We start from the raw sequence: 18975 nt of genomic DNA, 5'->3' as shown, positions 1-18975 counted from the left end.
TTGCATTAAACTGAATTGTTACTTTTGGATATCTTTCAGTTGGGCCAATTCACCTGCCTGCAAACTTTTCTTGATCTGCCTATGGTCTAGTGAAGGGTGGTTCATAAGAAATGTTTTATCAATATTTGCTTTCTATTCCTATAACACTTTGTCAACATTTGGTTCATTTGAATGAGTGAGTTCCTTAATCCTCAAAACGTACAATACTTTATCTACTCCACCCCAATGAATGTAAACTGGACTCTGACAGATCATTGTTGAAGGTGTTTAGTCAGATTTGGACAAATATTTTCCAAACTAAACATAAAGATAACTCCCAAGCAGTTTCAAAGTATACACACAGGAGTAGTCAAGGCCTTCTTATAGAACCTGAAAGACTGGATTTTGCCACAATAATATTTAGGAGAAAGTACTCTGCAAACTAAGCTTTTCCTGCTATGTATTTGGCCTGACTCCTTCCTGAAAGTAGGGATATTGGTGTTCTTTTGATAGCTATATTAATTCCCTTTCCCACGATGCACTAAACTGTTAGGGAGTCAAACAAGCTAATGCCTTCTTCCCACTCCATACTGTTTTTTTTTATTTTCAAATCATGTTTCTGTAGCTAGGTTATTGAATATATTCTGGTAGGTACTGCACAGTGAACCACATTGGACAATCATCATCATCATCATCATGGAGGAATTGGTATACTATATTCCCAGTCTTATTTTTGAGCTTCCCCATTTTATTTTCAAGTTAATTAGCGTGTTCAAGTGCACCATGAGCATTGTCACAGTACAGGATGTTTTCTAAAGCAGCTCAGAACAAGGTTGGCCTCTCTTCCAAGGAGCTTCCAATCTCCATTTTAATAATGGCAGACTTGAAAAGGTGATGTTTATTTATTTATTCATTTAATGTATACCCTGCCTTTCTGCTTATATAAATACTCACTCATCTTATATAAGCATTTGTTCATGATAGACAGAAGGAAAAGGAGATGCAGAAATGGATGTGAAAATTACATTTGGCATAGGTCATGATGCTTACTTAGCTATTATTATTTCGTATGATTCAACCATGTATCCCAATTTTAGGTATCCACCCATTTTTCTACTTGTTTCTTTAATTCTGCATTCAGATACATTGTATTCATTTCTAAGTGCTTTCAGCTGCAATTGTTTACTCAGTTATCTGGAAATTTCACTGAATACATAAGTAAACATATACAGAATTGAGCTGTTGGAATCCCTATAATATTCACCCTCACAACATTCCTATGAAATACACTGAGACCATTTCCTTTCTGCAGTTCATAAACTGAGGCTGGGAAACAATCCAAGGCCACATGGCAAGTTCCTGGCTTCACAAGGTTTTAAAACCAAGATATCTGTTAATTGATTCACTATGGAAATAAAGCCATGATAAATCTGTCAACTATCCACGTGATTCTTAATCCTTGTCCAAACACAAACTCTTCAGGGAAAGAGACATTTCACTTAACAACAACTGAACGAATGCCTTTTCTTTTTGGAGACTAAATCAGTGGTGATTCTGAGGTTCTCTTTTCTCCATCTTCTTGCTCTGCATCAGATAGATAGCTGGATGATGGAACTTCCCAGGGTTGACTTTCAAACAGTGGTGATGCTGGAAGGGATTGAGAGATTAAATAATTAAGCTCAGTATTAGTGAAAGAAATTCCCACCTTCGTCCTATACGTTGCACTTAAGTGCATACAGTCAGATCAGAGACCTATCTACTTGAGCATTCTGTTTCCTGCAAGGGTCAACCATTTTAGGAAGTAATTATATGGGATGCAAAACAAAGCAATTTCTCTTCTGTCATCTACAGCATTCATATTCAAAAGAGATCCAGATGGGCCCTCCCCAAAGTTCAAAACAAGACACAAACATTAGAGCAGGCAGCACCTCCATTTTCTCATCATCCCCCTCTCCTTTTCAACCACTCACCCCATCTTTATTTTAAACAAACAACAATTTACTGACTTGGTGAGCTTCTGCTAGTTCGGGTAAAGGCTTTCCTTCCTTTCTCACTCAGCTTTGGGACTGGCTTTCGGGCAGGTGCAGGACGTATCCCAGCATTCCACTGAGCACTCTGAGAAAATATTTTAGCTGTTGATTTAGTCAGAGGGCAGCTGTTTGGCTGATGCATAGCCCAGCTTGGGCGAACTGAAACTTCTGCCTGCGAGCCAAGTTCTGCTGAGAGGGACATCTAGGAAACAAGGTAGATAAACATGAAATTTGGAACATAGCAAGTAATGAAATTCATGGTGAACATGCAAATGTTCCAATGGAAATGAAGCTTTGACTTCCATGGTTTTAGTGATAAAGTTGAAAAAGATAGATGAACTCAAAGAGATACCTTGCACTGAGCCCAGATTTGGCCGCTGATTTGTCAAGTATTTTCTGCTAAGGGATGTGGGTGGGTGTATGACAGAGTAAATGATGCTAACTGCTAAAAAGCTCTTGGAGGTAGCAAACTTGGGAACATGAAGGGCCATGATTACACCAAATTGCCCTCCAACCATCTAGTATGGAATCCTGAAAATCTCAACTTTTATGATCCTGGGCCTCATAGTGTGCAAGGGGTATAGTCATCCATTCCTAAGCACAATGATACCAAAACCATGAAATGCATGTTGTGATGTCACAATGCAAGCTCTTTTTGTACTTGTATCGTAACATTGCATACAATGTGCATAATTTGTGTTGTGATGTTCATTTCATCATTTACTTCCCCTTGACCCCGCAGACACCCCTGATGAGGAGGGGGAAAGTGTGTGTTCAGTTTTTGCTAAGAATTAGAAAGTAAAAATGGCAGTAGAAAGCGACAGTTCCAGCTGCATCATCTGGCATCTTCATATCTCCAGATGGGGCAGGAGACAAGGCAACTGGGGACTTCTCTCCATCTCTCCTCAAGCCCTCTTACAGTAGATACCTTTTCCCACCTAATATGCTATAATCAATTAGGCCCTGGGTTTGCCATATAGTTAACAGGAAAGGAGGCAAGAGAAAGGCAAGAGAAAGTATGAGTAGGAGACAACTCTTACCAAATTGTGAGGTTTAATTTATGCAAACAACACTTCCTGCCTGCCCCAAATATTATTTTGAAATGTGCAACAGGTTTAAGGCTATAGTGCTATACATATATATATGAGTCCACTGAATTCTGTAAGACTGGTTTCCAAGTACTTAATTTATTTGCTTTTTGTAATCATTTATTGAGAGTCAGTTTGGAGTAAAGGTTAAAGGAACTAGGCTAGAAACAGATACCATAAATTCTAATCCTGACTTAGACGTGAAGCCAGTTGACTGTCTCTGGACCAGTCACTCTCTCTCAGCCCTAGAAAGAAGGCAATGGCAACCCACTACTGAAAAATGTCAACAAGAAAACTGCATGAACTTCTTCATTTAGTCACCAGAAGTCAAGACTGACTTGAAGACAGAAATATATATATGTATGTATGTATGTATGTATGTATGTATGTATGTATATATCTGGCAAATTTGCCAGCTATTCTGCAATATGGGGATTATACATCACATCTGCTGCTAGAGACCTGTCTGGAATTCATATGACAATAACACTGAGGCAGCACTGGCATGTCACAAGCAGCCGAAAACCCTAGCTGGGCTTTCTCTTCTGTGTATTGGGGAGGAACATCTGTTTCTCCTATCCATTGTTGTTTGACTGGAGAGGCTAACTCCCCAGCATGGATTCTCCTTCCCAACATGCATTGAGAGCTCCTGAAGCTATTTGCAAACTATAGGCGGTTAAGGACAACATGGAGGGAAAGCAGTCTGGGTTAGTATGTACCGGGAATGGCTTGCAAATCTATAGGGTGTGGTACTATAGGCTCAAAGTAATACAACCAAACGTGGCAGTCCAGACCAGCCAAACAAGATAACAAAAGCATTATGGAATGCTCACTTGGAAAAATAAAAATCTTTACCTGGCAATCAAAAGATATCAAGTATTTTTATATTTGATTCAAATGATAAAATTCATGTGTTTTAAGAAAGGGATCTTGCATGAGTCGGCTTGACAGCCTACTGAGAGCCTTTAAACAACTTGGGGGAGGGGTGCTTAAAGTGGATGCAACTATGAAGAATGTTTTGATACTTTCTTTGTCTTACAAATGAATTACAAATATCTGGAAAAGAATGGATGAGAATTTTTTCCCCTGGGGAAAACAGCATGATCACAACATGCTAGGTGGAAAGAAGAATCTTGGAATTGTGTTCTACAGCAGTTTGGATAAACTCTAGATTCTTAGAGCAGAGACTAAAATCTTTGACTTTTGGCTTTACTGATATAAAGCCAGTTTATTCAGTTCAAGATCAGAATCTCAATAGGTGATAACACCTAGCTGAACTGGTCTAGGCTACAAAGCTAAGCAGGGTTGGAACTAGTTACTACCTGGATGGCAGACCATCAAGGAACACTAGGGCTAAAAACTAGAAGAGGAAATTGAAAAAAAATCTTTATCTTACAGGGTCAAGAACTTATATGTCTCACTCATAACAGGAAACAGATTGAAAATTAATGGTGTTTGCATATTCAGAATAGGCAGCAATAATTCTTTATGTCCATGCATCTCTGGCTATGACTGCTTTTGGCTTTGGATTCAGGTTTCCCCTAATTGTTCATTTATTAAATTATTTCTTTTTCTATAACAATAATGATGAACAATTGTTAGAAATAATAACATCTTCAGAAATGCAGTTATCTCTCTGAACCAAATAACTATTTGGAACAAAAAATCCTTTTAAACTATTAAAACACATCTCATTACACAACATTAAGTTTTGAATGTTATAGCAAATTAAAGCTTTGGAAGACTCTAACTTGTCCTGAATGACCTGGTGTGCCTGTGCATTCTTTTCAAACTCTCATGCTTCAGTCCTCTTCCCACCAGAAGCAGATAAACAGATCATAGAAGCCCTATCATAATTTATTGTGCTGTCTGAATTGGGGTCCCTGGCTTATTTCTCCCCATATCAAGAAAAAAAAATCTAACTCTAGCTTACAGCTCCAGGGTTTTGGTTCAGATGCCATAAAAGGATCATGAAATAAATGTCCATGTTTTGTTCACCTGTTCCACTTGGCAGGAAAAGCCAAGTGGAAGCACGTGACCAGTATGCTCTCTCATCTGTCTCATTCATGATATGCCAGAGTTGTTTCACATATGGTCGGTTTGGGCTCCCACAGTGCTACTGGCTCAAACAACCAGGAAGATTGAAAGAGGCCATTAAGTCAAACCTTGGGTGTTCAAGATATCTGTAGGTTATAAAATGCAATGAGTATTATCCATGTAGCTTGTGTGTCACCCATCATGATGTAAACTTGACTGTCACTGATTCTGTGCTAGAATCCTACTTTGAGACATGCACAGGAAGCCATTCATGTTTTCTTTATCAAACACATCTTTGTATGGCAGGGCATTCTGTCATGGCATGTGATTTCAGACCCAAAATTTGAAGTGATACTTCACAGATATTGTTTATTAACCTCAATGATAGCTAGTGCTCAGTAATGCAAACCAAAAAGTACATTCATCAACAAGACCTACAATTTCCAATCAGAAGTAGACATTCTTTAGGACTGCAGTCTTAATTTATTTGCCTAATATCTTCCCTAGCACTGTAAAAAACCCAGGACAAGAAAACACTTTCTCAGGAACTCATTATGAAGAGATTATGGCAGATAACAGCTTCCCTGCCAATAGTGTTTAAGTCTGGAAAGGCTAATATCAACGTTTTCCATTTCCTTAGCATTTGGTTGAAGAGGCTGGAGTTAGAGACAATATGTGAATGACAGATATTAATTTGCCTTGACTAAGAAAAAAAAAGATGATGGCAGATAGCAATTGAAAGAGAAGCAGATGGGCATGCTAGAGCTTAAAATGTCAAGGATACTGATGCTACATGACAGGACAGGATGTGGCAGGCAGAATAGGAACCTGCTCCTGCCTCTCTGCCCTCAGGAATAGATGTAGCACATAATGGACAGTGGAAAGCAAATGCTCCAACAGGCTGCATATACCTGATTCCCACAATCCTGTGTTCTTGACAATTCAGCGTTAGGATGCTAAAGGAGAAGGAAGTAAAACATGTTAATCCACAAAGCCTTGGTGAGGATCTTCAGAGTGGGGAAAATAATAGGCACTTGAAGGCGTCCTTTGGAATTCAATCTTTTGAAGGGTTGTTCTGAAAGGTTATTCTTGGGATTCAGCAAGCAAATATTGGGGATTTCATTTCAACACTGAACCAATAATCAACACTGAATTATTTATTAATTACAAAGACTGGATAACCCACTCTTCAAATAAATAACAAATGACAAAATCATTTATGATGGACAGTTCAACAGAAACAGGTAACAAAATCCTAAATATATCTACACTGAAGATATTTCATAGCGGCCAATGGGGCTTGGACCCATGTAGGTCTCCATGATTTCAGCTTAAATTAAATCTTTAATAAAACAAAGATGAAATGTTTCTATACTCTCTCCTTAGAATGATCAGAAATGCCATATTGGTTTCAATATCTTCAAATAAGTAGCATAATTCAAAACAGATTACTAAAACAAGGTGGAACGCTCAGAGACCTGATCAAATTAAAAAAATAACAACACAAAATTCAGAAGCCTGGACATATTTATAAGTTGTTACTGGAATACAGTTCTGACACTGAACAAGTCAAAGGCTGAATGATTAAATGGATGCAGAATCTAAGCAGGACAATTGATATGCAACAATGGGAATACCAACGGAATATAAATATTAAATTTACTGCAAATATTACATCCAGAGCAAATTGATACGCTATGTTTTTTTGTTGATATTATACCCCAGTGTTGGTTACTAGAATAAATAATTGATATTCAAAAAACCACAATAATCAGATTGGATCACTTTTCACACTTGGTGGCAATGTCATAAAACTCAACAATTCTGGAAGATGGTTCATCACATAATGAAACAAATTTAAATGCTGTCTTTTCTTTCCTGCCAGCTGTTTTTCTGTTAAGCATTACTAAGAATTATATTCCTACAAAGTTTATAGAGTTGGCTCTGTATATGGCAACAGCTGCTAGAATACTGTATGCTTCTTACTAGAAATTGCACATAATTCCTTCTTTAGAAGAATGGCAGATTAAACTATGGAAATATGCATCTACCCAGAGTCACTGGGAGTTCAGCAGCATATAAATTCAATATATTATTATTATGCATGTAAAAATAACCATATTTACAAAACAAGTCTGACAGTGAATTTAACTTGGAAACCATTTGTATATCCAGAGTTTAGGTTTCTCTTAATAAATGGCTTTAAAATATTAGATCTTGCCTAATTCATGTTAAGGACAAATTTCTTCAGATTAGATAGAAAATCCCATTAATTACTTATTTTGATTGATAATTCTTGATATAGTGGCTGCCATAGCTAATTATTGAATACTGATTTGGTTTTTAAGTGCTACATTGTCATAAGATCATTTGATGTGCAGTACTAATCTATTGTTACTTTTAAAATTCTTATTCAATTTGTTTAGCTTGTAAAACTCTTTTCTGATTCTTTTTCATTCCTGTATTGCTTTTTTCTTATATTTCCTTTAGTTGCACAAAATCTCTGATTAAAATAAAATAAAATAAAATAAAAATATATGGAAAAAAGAAAGAAAAGAAAGAAAATACTATTCCAAAACAGAAACCAGTTGACCTCTCTGTTGTATCTTGTCCTTACCATTCCATAGATCAGTCCCTGATGTCTTAACATGCCCAGTCTCTCATATCCTTTGCCTGAACTCTACACATCATAAATCCTCCAGCAGTTAATTTATTTAGAAATGTATAAGACCACCCAACTCCACAATGGCTCTGGGCAGCATACAGTAAAATAAATTAGACAATACAATTAAAAAAACCCAAAACATCAGAATAAAAACAACCATTAAAAGACAATCAAACATGCAAGACCTACCATGCACTCTAACCCAAGGCCTGGGGAAAGAGCCTTCAGAGGCTTTTTTGAACATAGCCAAAGTGGGGACAAGATGTATGGAGGATGGGGGAGTGTTCCAGTGGGTAGGTGCTATGACATTTCTTAGGTCCCATCAGGTAACACTGCTTAATAGATGGGACCCAGAGCATGCCACTTGGACAAGTGTCAGCATTATCTAGTCAGTCTGAAGTTATATTGTGTATTGTCTGCATATTGATTATATCTGACCCCAAATCAGATTTACAGGCCTCAAGTAGATGTTAAACAGAAGGGGTGAAAGTGTAGTGCCCAGAGGTACCCCACAGACCAGGGGCCTTGGGCTCAATCTCTTCTCTCCTGACTGACTAGACCAATCACAGAGAAAGGAGGACAACCACTGCAACACTGTGTCTCCCACTCCAAATCCCTGCAGGCAGACCAGAAGGATACCACAGCTGATGAGATTGCAAGCCCCTGAGAGATCAAGAAGAATCATGATGGTTGTCCTACCTCCACTAGAGGTCATTAATAGATGCAGTCACTGCTCTCCCTGTACTATGCTTGGGCCTGAAATGTGACTGAAAGGTATCCAGATAATCAGTTGACTTCAGGACCCTCTGTAGTCGCTGTCCACCACTTTCTCAACAACCTTCCCTAAAAAGGAACGGTTGGAAACTGAATAAAAATTCCCTGGTACAGTTGGGTCCAGAGAAGGCCTTTTGAGGAAGTGGTACACCACTGCCTTCTTCAAGACTGCAGGGACCACATCTCCTCAGTGAAGCCATGATTACAGCATGAACCCAATCATCTATCACCTCCCAGACAGCCTTCACCAACCAAGAGGGGCAGGGATCTAAAAAAAAAAAAAAGTAGTCAGGTTAGCAGACCTGAGATACTGACCACCTCTTCAGGATTTACAAGTTCAAACCTATCTCAGTTAACCACCCAAGATCTTGCTTCTGTCATCTCAAAAGAACTGTCCAGTCAGAGTCCGAGTTATTTTATCTGCCAGATGCCTAGAGTATTCCTTACAGAGGCCCCGTGGATGATCCTGCCACTCATCCCTCCCAAACAAGCAATGGGTCACTTTAAATAGGGCTGCCAGACAGCTATCTGCACAGGAAGAGCAGAAAAATAGCTATGTTTTGCTGCTCTTATCACCACAATGTAATCCCAATATGGGCTCTTACTTGTGCTCAGTTGGACTTATTCTTTATTTTCCTCCAACAGCACTCTTCACGTCTCTTCTCTGTTTCATCTCCTGGAGTTCCTCAGAAAACAAAGGCACACCCCAGGACTCAAGGGTAGTGAGATGAAACATAAGTGCAATCCAGTCTAAAGCCCTCATCACTTGGCTCATTTGGGAGGTGGGGGGGCATTCAGCATCTAGCACTTACAGTAGTTATTGTGGAATAAATATCAGAAGGGAGAATACTGAACATCCATCCCTTAGGGATTTAGTCCAAGGAATCTGAATACAGATTGGAGTCAGATTCTCCTGAATACTTTCCAAATGCAGATGAAATAAGGCAATCAATCTATTAGTCAGGAGATCAGTTTTCTTTTGTCAATGCACTGCTGTTCCCATCTTGGCAAAATATCATTAATGAAGAAAAAAAATCACAAAACTTAATTACGCTCTTCAATAGAATATACAACTTTTTTCATGACTTTACTCTGCACACTTACGAGAACATCCTTCCTATTGCCTATGTCTTTAAAAGCTGATCCCAAGGATACCTCTCTGAGCCCTACCCTCCTAAAAATATTCTGATATGCAAAGATTAAATAGCAGCTTTGAAGTCTGATGGTGTAAATTGTAGGCTGCTAGACTCAAACAGCAATGAACTGCAATGGGGCACAAATAAAGGGGCATTGGGAAAGCTGCCAATAGCCAAGGGCTGGAATCCTTACTGAGTTTGTTGCTCAACCTACACAGTCAAGCAGTCACAATACTTGCCAGAGACTTAGCTTTTCGGAGTTTGTATGTTCCACTGCCTGGTTTCCTCTTTTTCTGAAAGGCTGACTGACTGAGGTCTGGGGTGAGACCTCCTCCTTTTCTTCTACTGCAAGAATGGAGAAGATGAATATATCAAACAAAGCTAAAATGGCTTCTCAAGACAGAGAAGATGGGGAAGTTGTATTTGTGTATCAAAAGATACCTGGGCCTGCAATAAGACTGGTTGGGACAAAAGCCCCAGCTGTGACATGAGAGTATCCTGATCTCAATAAAATTGAGAAGGGATGCATGCATGAGGGCTTAAGAGCAGATATGCAGATGGTTCAGGATTCTGTCTATAATTTTAAAAATTAGTTTTGTAATCCATAACCTGGAGTTGGCTTGTTTTGAAAATGACCACAGCATGTGATAAACCATGATATCTGGATTTTCCAAACAGGAAATACATGCATGTAATAGAAAAACCAATGCATAGTGTCAGCAAACAAATGTGGCCACTGAATTAGATCCTTACTCCTACCACGACCAAGAGTTTCTCACCATCACCCTTTCAATATGGATTTATCCCAACCATCGCCCATGCTGGCATGGGACAATCTGTTAGATCCATCTAAATGCCTAAGTAATTAGATGCCTAAATAAAAAGCAAGACAAAATAAAGTTTTATCCTGCTGAGAATCAACTTTAATAATACGAAGAAGGAAGTATACAGTATATTTTCAAAGTTCATTCCATGAAAACTTCAGCTTGCAGTGCTAGTACCAGCTGGATGCAGAATGATTTATTATGCTCATTCTGATCTGAAAATATCAGACAATTAAAATATCAGACAATCTTGGTGACACCCTTGGGCTACTGTTGCATTATAGATTCTTAGCAATGCTCAGTGTCAGAGACACAAAGATAGATCTAGCACAACTAGGGATTTTACTCAGTGCTCGGAGCTGCTCTATACATATCTGAAGAAGACAACACAATGCTTCTATGATCTTCTCCAGAATTCTGGTGGCATCCAGGCTTAGCTAAAACATCTGAGCAGCCACAAAAACGTCATGTTCTACCTGACTGAAATTAAAGTCCAACTAAGGTGTGCCATTAATCATGAAGGGACATACATGGGGAGATAGCAAATAAAAGGTTTGGCTTTTGAGGATAAATAGGAGAATCTTTTCACCAACTCCTACACAGATAGCAATGTAATATCAAACGTAACAAAGTTAGTTTTGTTGCCACAGACAGACACAGAATAAAATTACTGTAGGAGAAAGGTGTCTTACGCCTGCCTTGCCTGCTCAATGGGATCAAAGTTATCCAAGTAGTTGAAACGAATGATATCTGTTGGATGCTTATCTGATGAACGCCAAGGTGGGAGCTCTCTCTTCTCCTTGTTTATCTTCCTTCTTAATAGAGATGCTGACTGGAGGACTGACAACAAAGACTGTTTCATTTCTGGGACATCTTTTGTTATTGGCTGAACATCAGCCACCACAAAATCATCTTTTGATGGGGTCTAAAGGGAGGGGAAAAAAAGAAAGCAAACCCCATGCTGTTATAGATATTCCATACTATGTTGAGTCTCTCCCCTAATGTCCCCCACAGTATTTCTATTCATTGCTTGAAAACTGTAGTGCACTAGTTCAGCATAAGTCACAGTCTCTCTGTTACAGATTCTGAAGGCACAAAAGAACTAGACAAAGTGGCTCTGTTTATTTAGTCCACTATTCTACTTCTATCAATGGTCAGTCCAAGATTCTCCCTCTCCAACTAGAGACGAAAACAAAACTTCTCCCCCTACATTTTCTTGCTAGGTACCAATATTTCAATGCACATAAATTCTGATTGTATAAATTTTCTTTAGCTGTCATGACCAGTAGTCCTTGACAAATATATCCATGTGAAATTGTCTTTAGGTTTTAAAGCAAAGCAAGCCAGTAGTCATCATTACATTTTGAATGTCACCCATTCTTTACATATTGTGTACGCCCAGAACCTCTGGCTATTCTATTTATGGATAATCTCAAATTATATCACTAGAAATAAAACTGAGTTATATTGGATCAAACCTCCAGCTATTTCAACATCATCTGATCACAATTTTTTTCCAATACCACATAAATTTGCTAGGGAATACACATGGGCCATCTCTGTGCAAACTATGTGCTCTACCATCAAGCCATAGACCTTCCTTTAAGGTTAACATTACCATGCCTTTATATAAACCCTCTCAAGCACCAGCTCAGATATCTGTACATGAGTTTTCAGAAGATTAGACATCTTGTGAGAAAATTCAGACTTTCAGAACAGCATGTAGTACAGTCCTATGAAACTGCTCCACTTTAGTATGAGATTATAAGCCTAAATGTTTTCCACATTTATTAAAACAAACCTGCATATGCATATTTTAAACATTCAGTATAAACTTTCAGATTTATTTCCCAAAATACCTTAGGCTGCACAAATACCTTAGGTTTGGTGACTTGAAATTCTTCTACCTTCTTAACATAGTGTTTTTTCCAGATTCCTTGCTCAAATGGAGTTGGAGAGAAATTGATGTACCACCCAAAGCGCAGACATTTTGGCATCCAGAGCTGATCAAGCTGGGTTAAGTAGTTCCAATGCCAATTTACCTGAAAATGCCAAAGTACCTTTATTGTGTTTCAGAGGGCTGTATCATAGCAAAAACCCATGAGCAATGGGGCATAATCCAAATACAAAAGATATGTTGACATTTTAAAAACACAATGCTGTTGTAACTCAAATTGGTAATTCTAAGGAAGTATGTATTTGAATATATATTCTTTGATATAACCTAGACTCTGGACTGTTGAAATATGTGTCATTGCTACATTTCATAATTGCATATCTTCTAAATTGCAGTATGGGGGTACATGTATTTCCTGCAATTATTTTGGTCAATGCTACTCCAAGGACGATTTTACAGCATAACTGCATCAATAAGAAAAAAGAATTATTGTTGAGTACTTACATCTGTTTTAATTTACATACAAAGCTGTCTAGCACTGCATTAGGTCATTGGTCTGACTGAACAAATACTGTCTGTTCTCACAAGCAATGATTTCCAAATTTTTTTCCAGCCTTGATCACCCAAGTCTCTTTTAATAAGAGAGCCCACATCTTCTGTACATAAAGCAGGTGTTCTAAAAGGATGCTAAAAGTCTTCCTGTTCACCAGTAAAGGCTACCTTACAACCCAGTCTGGTCCCATCTAGATGTATTAAATTACAATTGCCATGATCTTAAGTTAGCACAGTTAGCAGTCATTCTAGCCAGCCATTACTAGAATTGTATCCATCCAGAGGATTTTAAGATAGGGAAGGCTGTAACCCTAGCCCAGTATTGTTTACTCTTGACATAAAATAGGTTTCCAAGGTCATAATTGAAACATATATTTTGAGAACATTTTAATTGGATTTGCCAGACATTAGATCCACAAACTTTGGAACATAAATTATGCATGCTGATCAGCCTGAACAATGAGTTGGAAATTCATCAATGCCACTGTATCTCTAAACTGATCTTCCAATTATGTTCAAGTGTTGTAAAATCACTAGCTGGAAAAGACCCAAATAATTCATCTAGTTCCCATGTCCCCCAGCAAGCCATGTAGGAGTTGACCAACCTTAGTGTGAAAAGCTACACAAAAGAAATTACTCAGAACTTCCTCACTCAGCTCATTCCACTGACAAAGTGCTTTTCTAGTAGGAACTACTTCCTAAACTATAATCAATATTTATTAACTGAGGACAGTTCTTTGTGCCTTATTCTTAGCAAGTAGCATAGGTAACTGTTGTTTTCCCTCAGCTCCTTTAAAAATGTGAAATCTGTTATCATAATCCCCTTAGCTTTCCCCTCTCTAGGCTAAACCTACCCAGTGATTTCAGCTTTGTATCTCTCCGCTGCATCCTTTCCAACATGCTGAGTTTTACCTGGGCACATCGGGAGAGACTTCGAGGATCCAGAAAAGAAAAGATGTACAAAGTTAACACTCGGGGAAGCTGGGTGGTGAAATCCAGTGCTTCAACTGGCACTCGATCCTGCAGCAGTTTGAAACAGAATTTCAGCTGTGAAAGGGAGCAGCGCTCCAAGAAGTCTGTCAGGACTCTTCGCCTTTGACTGTCTGTCCATTTGTCAAACTATGAGGAAAGAGGTGAGTTGTGATTTTTCATGACATCTGGGGACAGCCATTCACAAATGACTTTGCCATTATTATGGTTTGCAAGCAATAAACTGCAGAACCAATTATGCACTTAAGCTAATTCCAAAAGCAAAAGAGATCTCTGCAAATTTCCTTGCTGCAAAGGGCAAGGATGTTTGCCAAGAATTCATTTAGGTCACATTCTGCCTCAAACAGAGGTTGTCTAGGTGTTTATGGATAGCTTATAAGCATGATAAAAAAGGATGCATTTTGCTCTGCCCTCAACATTGTTATTCAAAAGTAGGCTGCACTTTTTGACTGAAATCAGTATCACAGAATCCAACGAGTTGAAAGGGACCGTTTAGGTCAAGCTCCTAAAGCATCCCCCACAAATTACTTTCCAGCCTCTGCTAGAACACATCCAGCTAAAGAAAGGTCACCACTTCCCTCTAAAATTGGGTCCACTTTCAAACTGCTCTTACTACCAAAATATTCTTAACATTCAGTCAGAATATGCCTTCCTGTAACAAGACCATTATTCTGGAGAACAGGCCATCTTGTGTAAGACACCCCTTCAGGTACTTGAAGACTGCTGTGACAACCTCCCTCAGTCACCATGGTTATAATATCTATATACTACTAAAAACTCTCATTGTGTTTATCTCTTTGTCTGTTTGTACCCTCAAGTTAGCCCAAATTGTGCATTATACTGCAACAATTTTTTAATTAAGGTACCTAAAATCTGCTAATTTAAAGAATGCGTAAAAAATCTGGGACCCATTACTCCTGTGGAATTGAAATTTCCACAATGTTCACACCAGTTTTATTTGCAAAGTTGTGGCTGTTGTAGCATCCCTGCAGTCAGACGATTATGATTTCCAATGTTCTCTGCCAGCTTCCCACAAGCAAAGTCAATGGGGAAGCCAGCAGGAAGTCAGAAGTCGCTCCCACTCCCACTGCTTTTTTGCCCACCTGTGGTCATTCTGTTTATCTGTTTAGGTAAGTAAATATTGACTTATTATTGGAGTTCATTTGCCACTTCAATTATTTTTCTATTTATGATACATGCTTTTCTTAGATGATCATGGGACCGTCCAGCACTGGGGTAAAAAAAATATATGGTCAACCTAAAATTTAATGTTCATTCTGGTCACATCAGACTGCACTACCTTTCTCTCAAAGGATGACCCAATGGGTCACAGGGTTGTCTAGTATTTTATATATTTTATGTATCTTATTGTAAGCTGCCTAAAGTCATGTATGGGCAGCTATATAAATTGAATGAATGAATGAATGAATGAATGAATGAATGAATGAATGAATGAATGAATGCTATTGAGAAATACAAAAGTTCTGTACTGGATCACTGGTCACTTAGTTCAAACTCTGTTCCCAAGAAAAGAAAATCAGATGATTTTGAGAATTTCACAGAAATGGCATGATGTAAACACTGTTATATACTGTATACACATTGGGAAACCTATATGTTTGAAGACCTAGAACACATTCTTTATGGATAAGGGATAAATGACCTCTAAATCAGCCTTCCCAAATGAGAGCCCTTCAGACAATTCCTGTAATGAAACAACTGTAGAACTATAGGAGTAAAAATCCTTTAGGCCATGAGAGTCCTATTTGGGGAATACTCTTAAATAAAGCACATGCTCTTTTAAAAACAAACCATATACCAGGTCTGTGGTAAAAAATGCTAATTCTAAGCATTTTGGAATGTGTTTACATTTGCCAGCGTGGTCTAGTGAGTCATTGCACAATAAGTATTGAAGCCTGTGAGACTGACAGAACAATTGAGAAAGAAAAGATTATTACCCATTTCCCCAACAAGTTTCTTCTTTCTTCAAATACCTTTAAAGAAATAAAAGTAATTTTAACATTACTTTTTGTTAGTTTTAACAAGAAATGACTCATTGCACTATTTGAAACAATTAAGTAGATGAAGCTGTCAAAGGAACATGACTGAAGAGGCAATTCTAATTTAGGAAATAATCAGAATCCTGTCTGCATTTTTCAATAGAAAACTTTGGACAATATATAAGGCCAATTTTTGGTATGGGTGTTTGAGTTTATAAAAGGCCCACTTTTCCTGTTAAATACTCTGAAAAGTAATGTCCAAAAATCCAACTTATCCAGCCTCCTGCACCAAAGGTCCATCAAGTCTATCATCCCTAGCTAATCAGATGGGCCCCAGTTGCCCAAAATTAGGATATAAAGACAACAGGTTTCCCAATCTGAATGTTCAGCAGCAACTAACATTTAGAGGTGCACCAATATGGACATGGAGTACCATGTAACTATTACATAGCCCTTACAGACTTATCTGTGAATCTGTCTAATCTTTATATATAGACAAAATACATTTAAGACATATAAAAATCAATTTTAGGTTTATAAAATATTGTAGTATTTGGAGTTTCCAGCACATCTTCAATAGACAAAATGGTTTTATAAAGTCCAGAAAAATGGAGAGGGAGGAATGATAGATGGAAAAATGTGGTTAAGGTATGTTCATCCATGCCTGGTAAGAAACTTAGACGTAACAACAGAGAATCTCTTGACCCACAGATTTATTTATTTATTTGTTTGTTCAATTTGTATAGCTGCCTATCTCACCTAGGTGACTCTGGAAGGCTCACAGCAGGTGAAAAACAACAATCCAATAAAAAACAAGCTAAAAACCAATATACAAAGATATAAAACCATCAATAACCACTTTAAAACAATAAGACTGCTCTTATCAGATACAGAAGTGGTCAATGTTGCGAAAGGTGTTTTCCTCGGGCTTGCTGGGAAGAAGTAACAAACTAAAAAAATCCAGCTATTAAGCTCAAAACTGATTTGAAAGTTTGACATACCCAGTACCCTTATATGTAGAAAGTAGATTAACTAGGTAGTCATTTAAGGTTTGTTAACAGTTAAAACACAGTCAGGTGGCAGCATCTAGCTGACCCTGCCTGATTCCAAATACCTAAACAGAGCTAGACCTGATTAGCATGTGCTTGAGAGACCATCAGGAAATTCCACAGCTATAGGCTAGATTGGGAAGTTAAAAAAATACCAGTAGTCTTTGTTTAGCGACCACAATTGGTACCAGCAACTCGGTCATTAAGAGAAGTGGTCACTAAGTGAAACCATGACTGTGCTTATGATCTTACTTCAGCTTTTCTTTCCTTTACAGATCTGCGAAGGTCATAAATGCAAGGATTGGTCACAAAGTTACTTTTTCATCACCGTCGTACCTGCAAACAGTCGCTGTACGAGGCAATCACTAAACGAGGACAACAAGTAGTCCTTGGGTTGTGACAGCAATTAGTACCAGGATTGCCATTGCTAAGCAATGTGGTTATAAAGTGTGATGTCACATGACCACATTGCTTAGTGACAGTAATCCTAGATAGTCCTGGTTGCTGTTGTAACCCTAAGATACACAGATTGTTAAGTGGGAAGAGGCAGGAGTCCCAGGCAAGGAGTGCAGGGATGCAGCAGGGGTGCCACAGGGGGGTGGGGGAGGCTGGGGGAGGGCCTGGGAAGGCTGGCACAGGCTGCACTCGAGTTGCGGGAAGCTGGGGGAATGCCTGGGAGGGCCAGTGGAGGCTGTGCATGGACAGGGAGGTGCTGCGGGTAGGACAAAAAGTGGGAGTGACTTACCAGAGTGACTTGTGACCTTCCCTGTTGGCTTCCCCATTGAGTTTGCTTGTGGGAAGTCCGCAGGGAAAGTTGCAAATGGTGATCACATGACCCTGGCTCTCTGTGATGTAACCACGAGCCGGGCAATGACACTTTATAGTCCCAACATATGTGAAGGGTATCAAGTTTGGAAAGGCTGAAGTATTGCTATAACGTGAACTATCTGAGTTCTATCTAAGGCAAAATGGCTCTCCAAGCAGAACTGGGTCATATTAGAATCACACAAGAACAATCTTGATACTGTTGCTGCATGACATGCTGGAGGCCTGCATGCTTGTTAAGAAAGTGGATGAGGACACAAATAATTTATAAAGTTCCTAAAACGTACCTTATCATTCATGAGCTGATGATTCAGTGGTGTCCAGGTGCTCATCTTTGTTTGCATCTTGGGACCTTCCAGGTTTTTGGGAGGTGCAAATGCCATGCCTTTTTTACATGGAAAAGGAGCCAAAATAATTAAAGTGCCAATAACTATATGTGACGTATTTGGCAAGTATTAAGGCTGTATACTACCATTCATTTTACATTCTTATATGTATACTTTAAAACAGTCCTTAAAAACAGAAATGTGATGGCAGCTTAAACTAAATCTCAAGTATTTAATATGGCTATTAGGCAACTGTTCTTCTAACACTTAGGAGTGCTAGCTTATAGCTTTCATGGCTGAGAGTATCTGTGCAATAAACACTAATTCAGTACACAGTGCTCTTGCTAAACTTACAATGGCAATAGCATATATTCCCACAAACACCTTTTTGTATAACACTTCATTGTGAAGCATGCTTATCTGAACTGATGTTGCTTATGAAAAATACAATATAGCATCATCAAATTAAGTAAAATGAAAGTAAAACATTTGTTTTTAGAGGGAAAAGTGTGAATTCAAAGATTTATCAAGCAGGCTACCAGCTTGGCTGGCTTCAAAAAAGGGTTGGACCAATTCATGGAAGACATGGGGATCAGCGGCTATTAGCCTCGATGGGAGTGTGAGTGCCTCTGAAGGCCATCTGCTGGGAGATTAGTGGGCTTCCTTGAGCAATTGGTTGGCCACTGTGAGAACAGACTGCTGGATTAGATGGGCCAGGGGTCCTATCCACAAGGCACTGCTTATGTTATGTTCTTAACAGTGTCAAATATGAGTTTTGATTTTCTCGTGTAATTTAGCCATTT

At 38.6% G+C, this 18975-nt stretch overlaps 1 protein-coding gene across 1 annotated transcript; it reads right to left on the bottom strand.

Moving 5' to 3' along the window:
• Positions 1–1084: 1084 nt before the first annotated feature.
• On the bottom strand, positions 1085–18229 carry FBXO16 (F-box protein 16). The gene is made up of 9 exons (XM_088152418.1): positions 18134–18229; positions 15931–15966; positions 13895–14101; positions 12411–12575; positions 11226–11458; positions 9949–10054; positions 6046–6090; positions 1986–2211; positions 1085–1626 (listed from the first exon to the last, which is right to left on the bottom strand). The coding sequence occupies exons 1-9, from the start codon at positions 18227–18229 to the stop codon at positions 1517–1519; spliced, it is 1224 nt and encodes a 407-aa protein (XP_088008544.1). The 3' UTR covers positions 1085–1516.
• Between the last annotated feature and the right edge of the window lie 746 nt (positions 18230–18975).

Source organism: Python bivittatus, unplaced genomic scaffold, assembly GCF_059951505.1.
Source record: "Python bivittatus isolate LINGU-HERP-01145 unplaced genomic scaffold, Pbiv_v1 ctg000690_np1212, whole genome shotgun sequence".
Taxonomy (NCBI): domain Eukaryota; kingdom Metazoa; phylum Chordata; class Lepidosauria; order Squamata; family Pythonidae; genus Python; species Python bivittatus.
The sequence above is the reverse complement of the archived record's forward strand: the minus strand, read 5'-3'. Positions and strand labels throughout refer to the sequence as shown.

Bases quoted from the DNA above. Each gene is read 5' to 3' on its own strand.
- FBXO16 (XM_088152418.1), bottom strand. From the start codon at position 18,229: ATGGCATTTGCACCTCCCAAAAACCTGGAAGGTCCCAAGATGCAAACA. The intron at 10,055-11,225 runs GTAAGACACCTT...CCATTCTTGCAG, and splicing joins ATTGAGCAGGCAAGGCAGGC to TAGAAGAAAAGGAGGAGGTC. The intron at 2,212-6,045 runs GTATATGCAGCC...CTTGTTTCCTAG, and splicing joins CACAGGATTGTGGGAATCAG to ATGTCCCTCTCAGCAGAACT.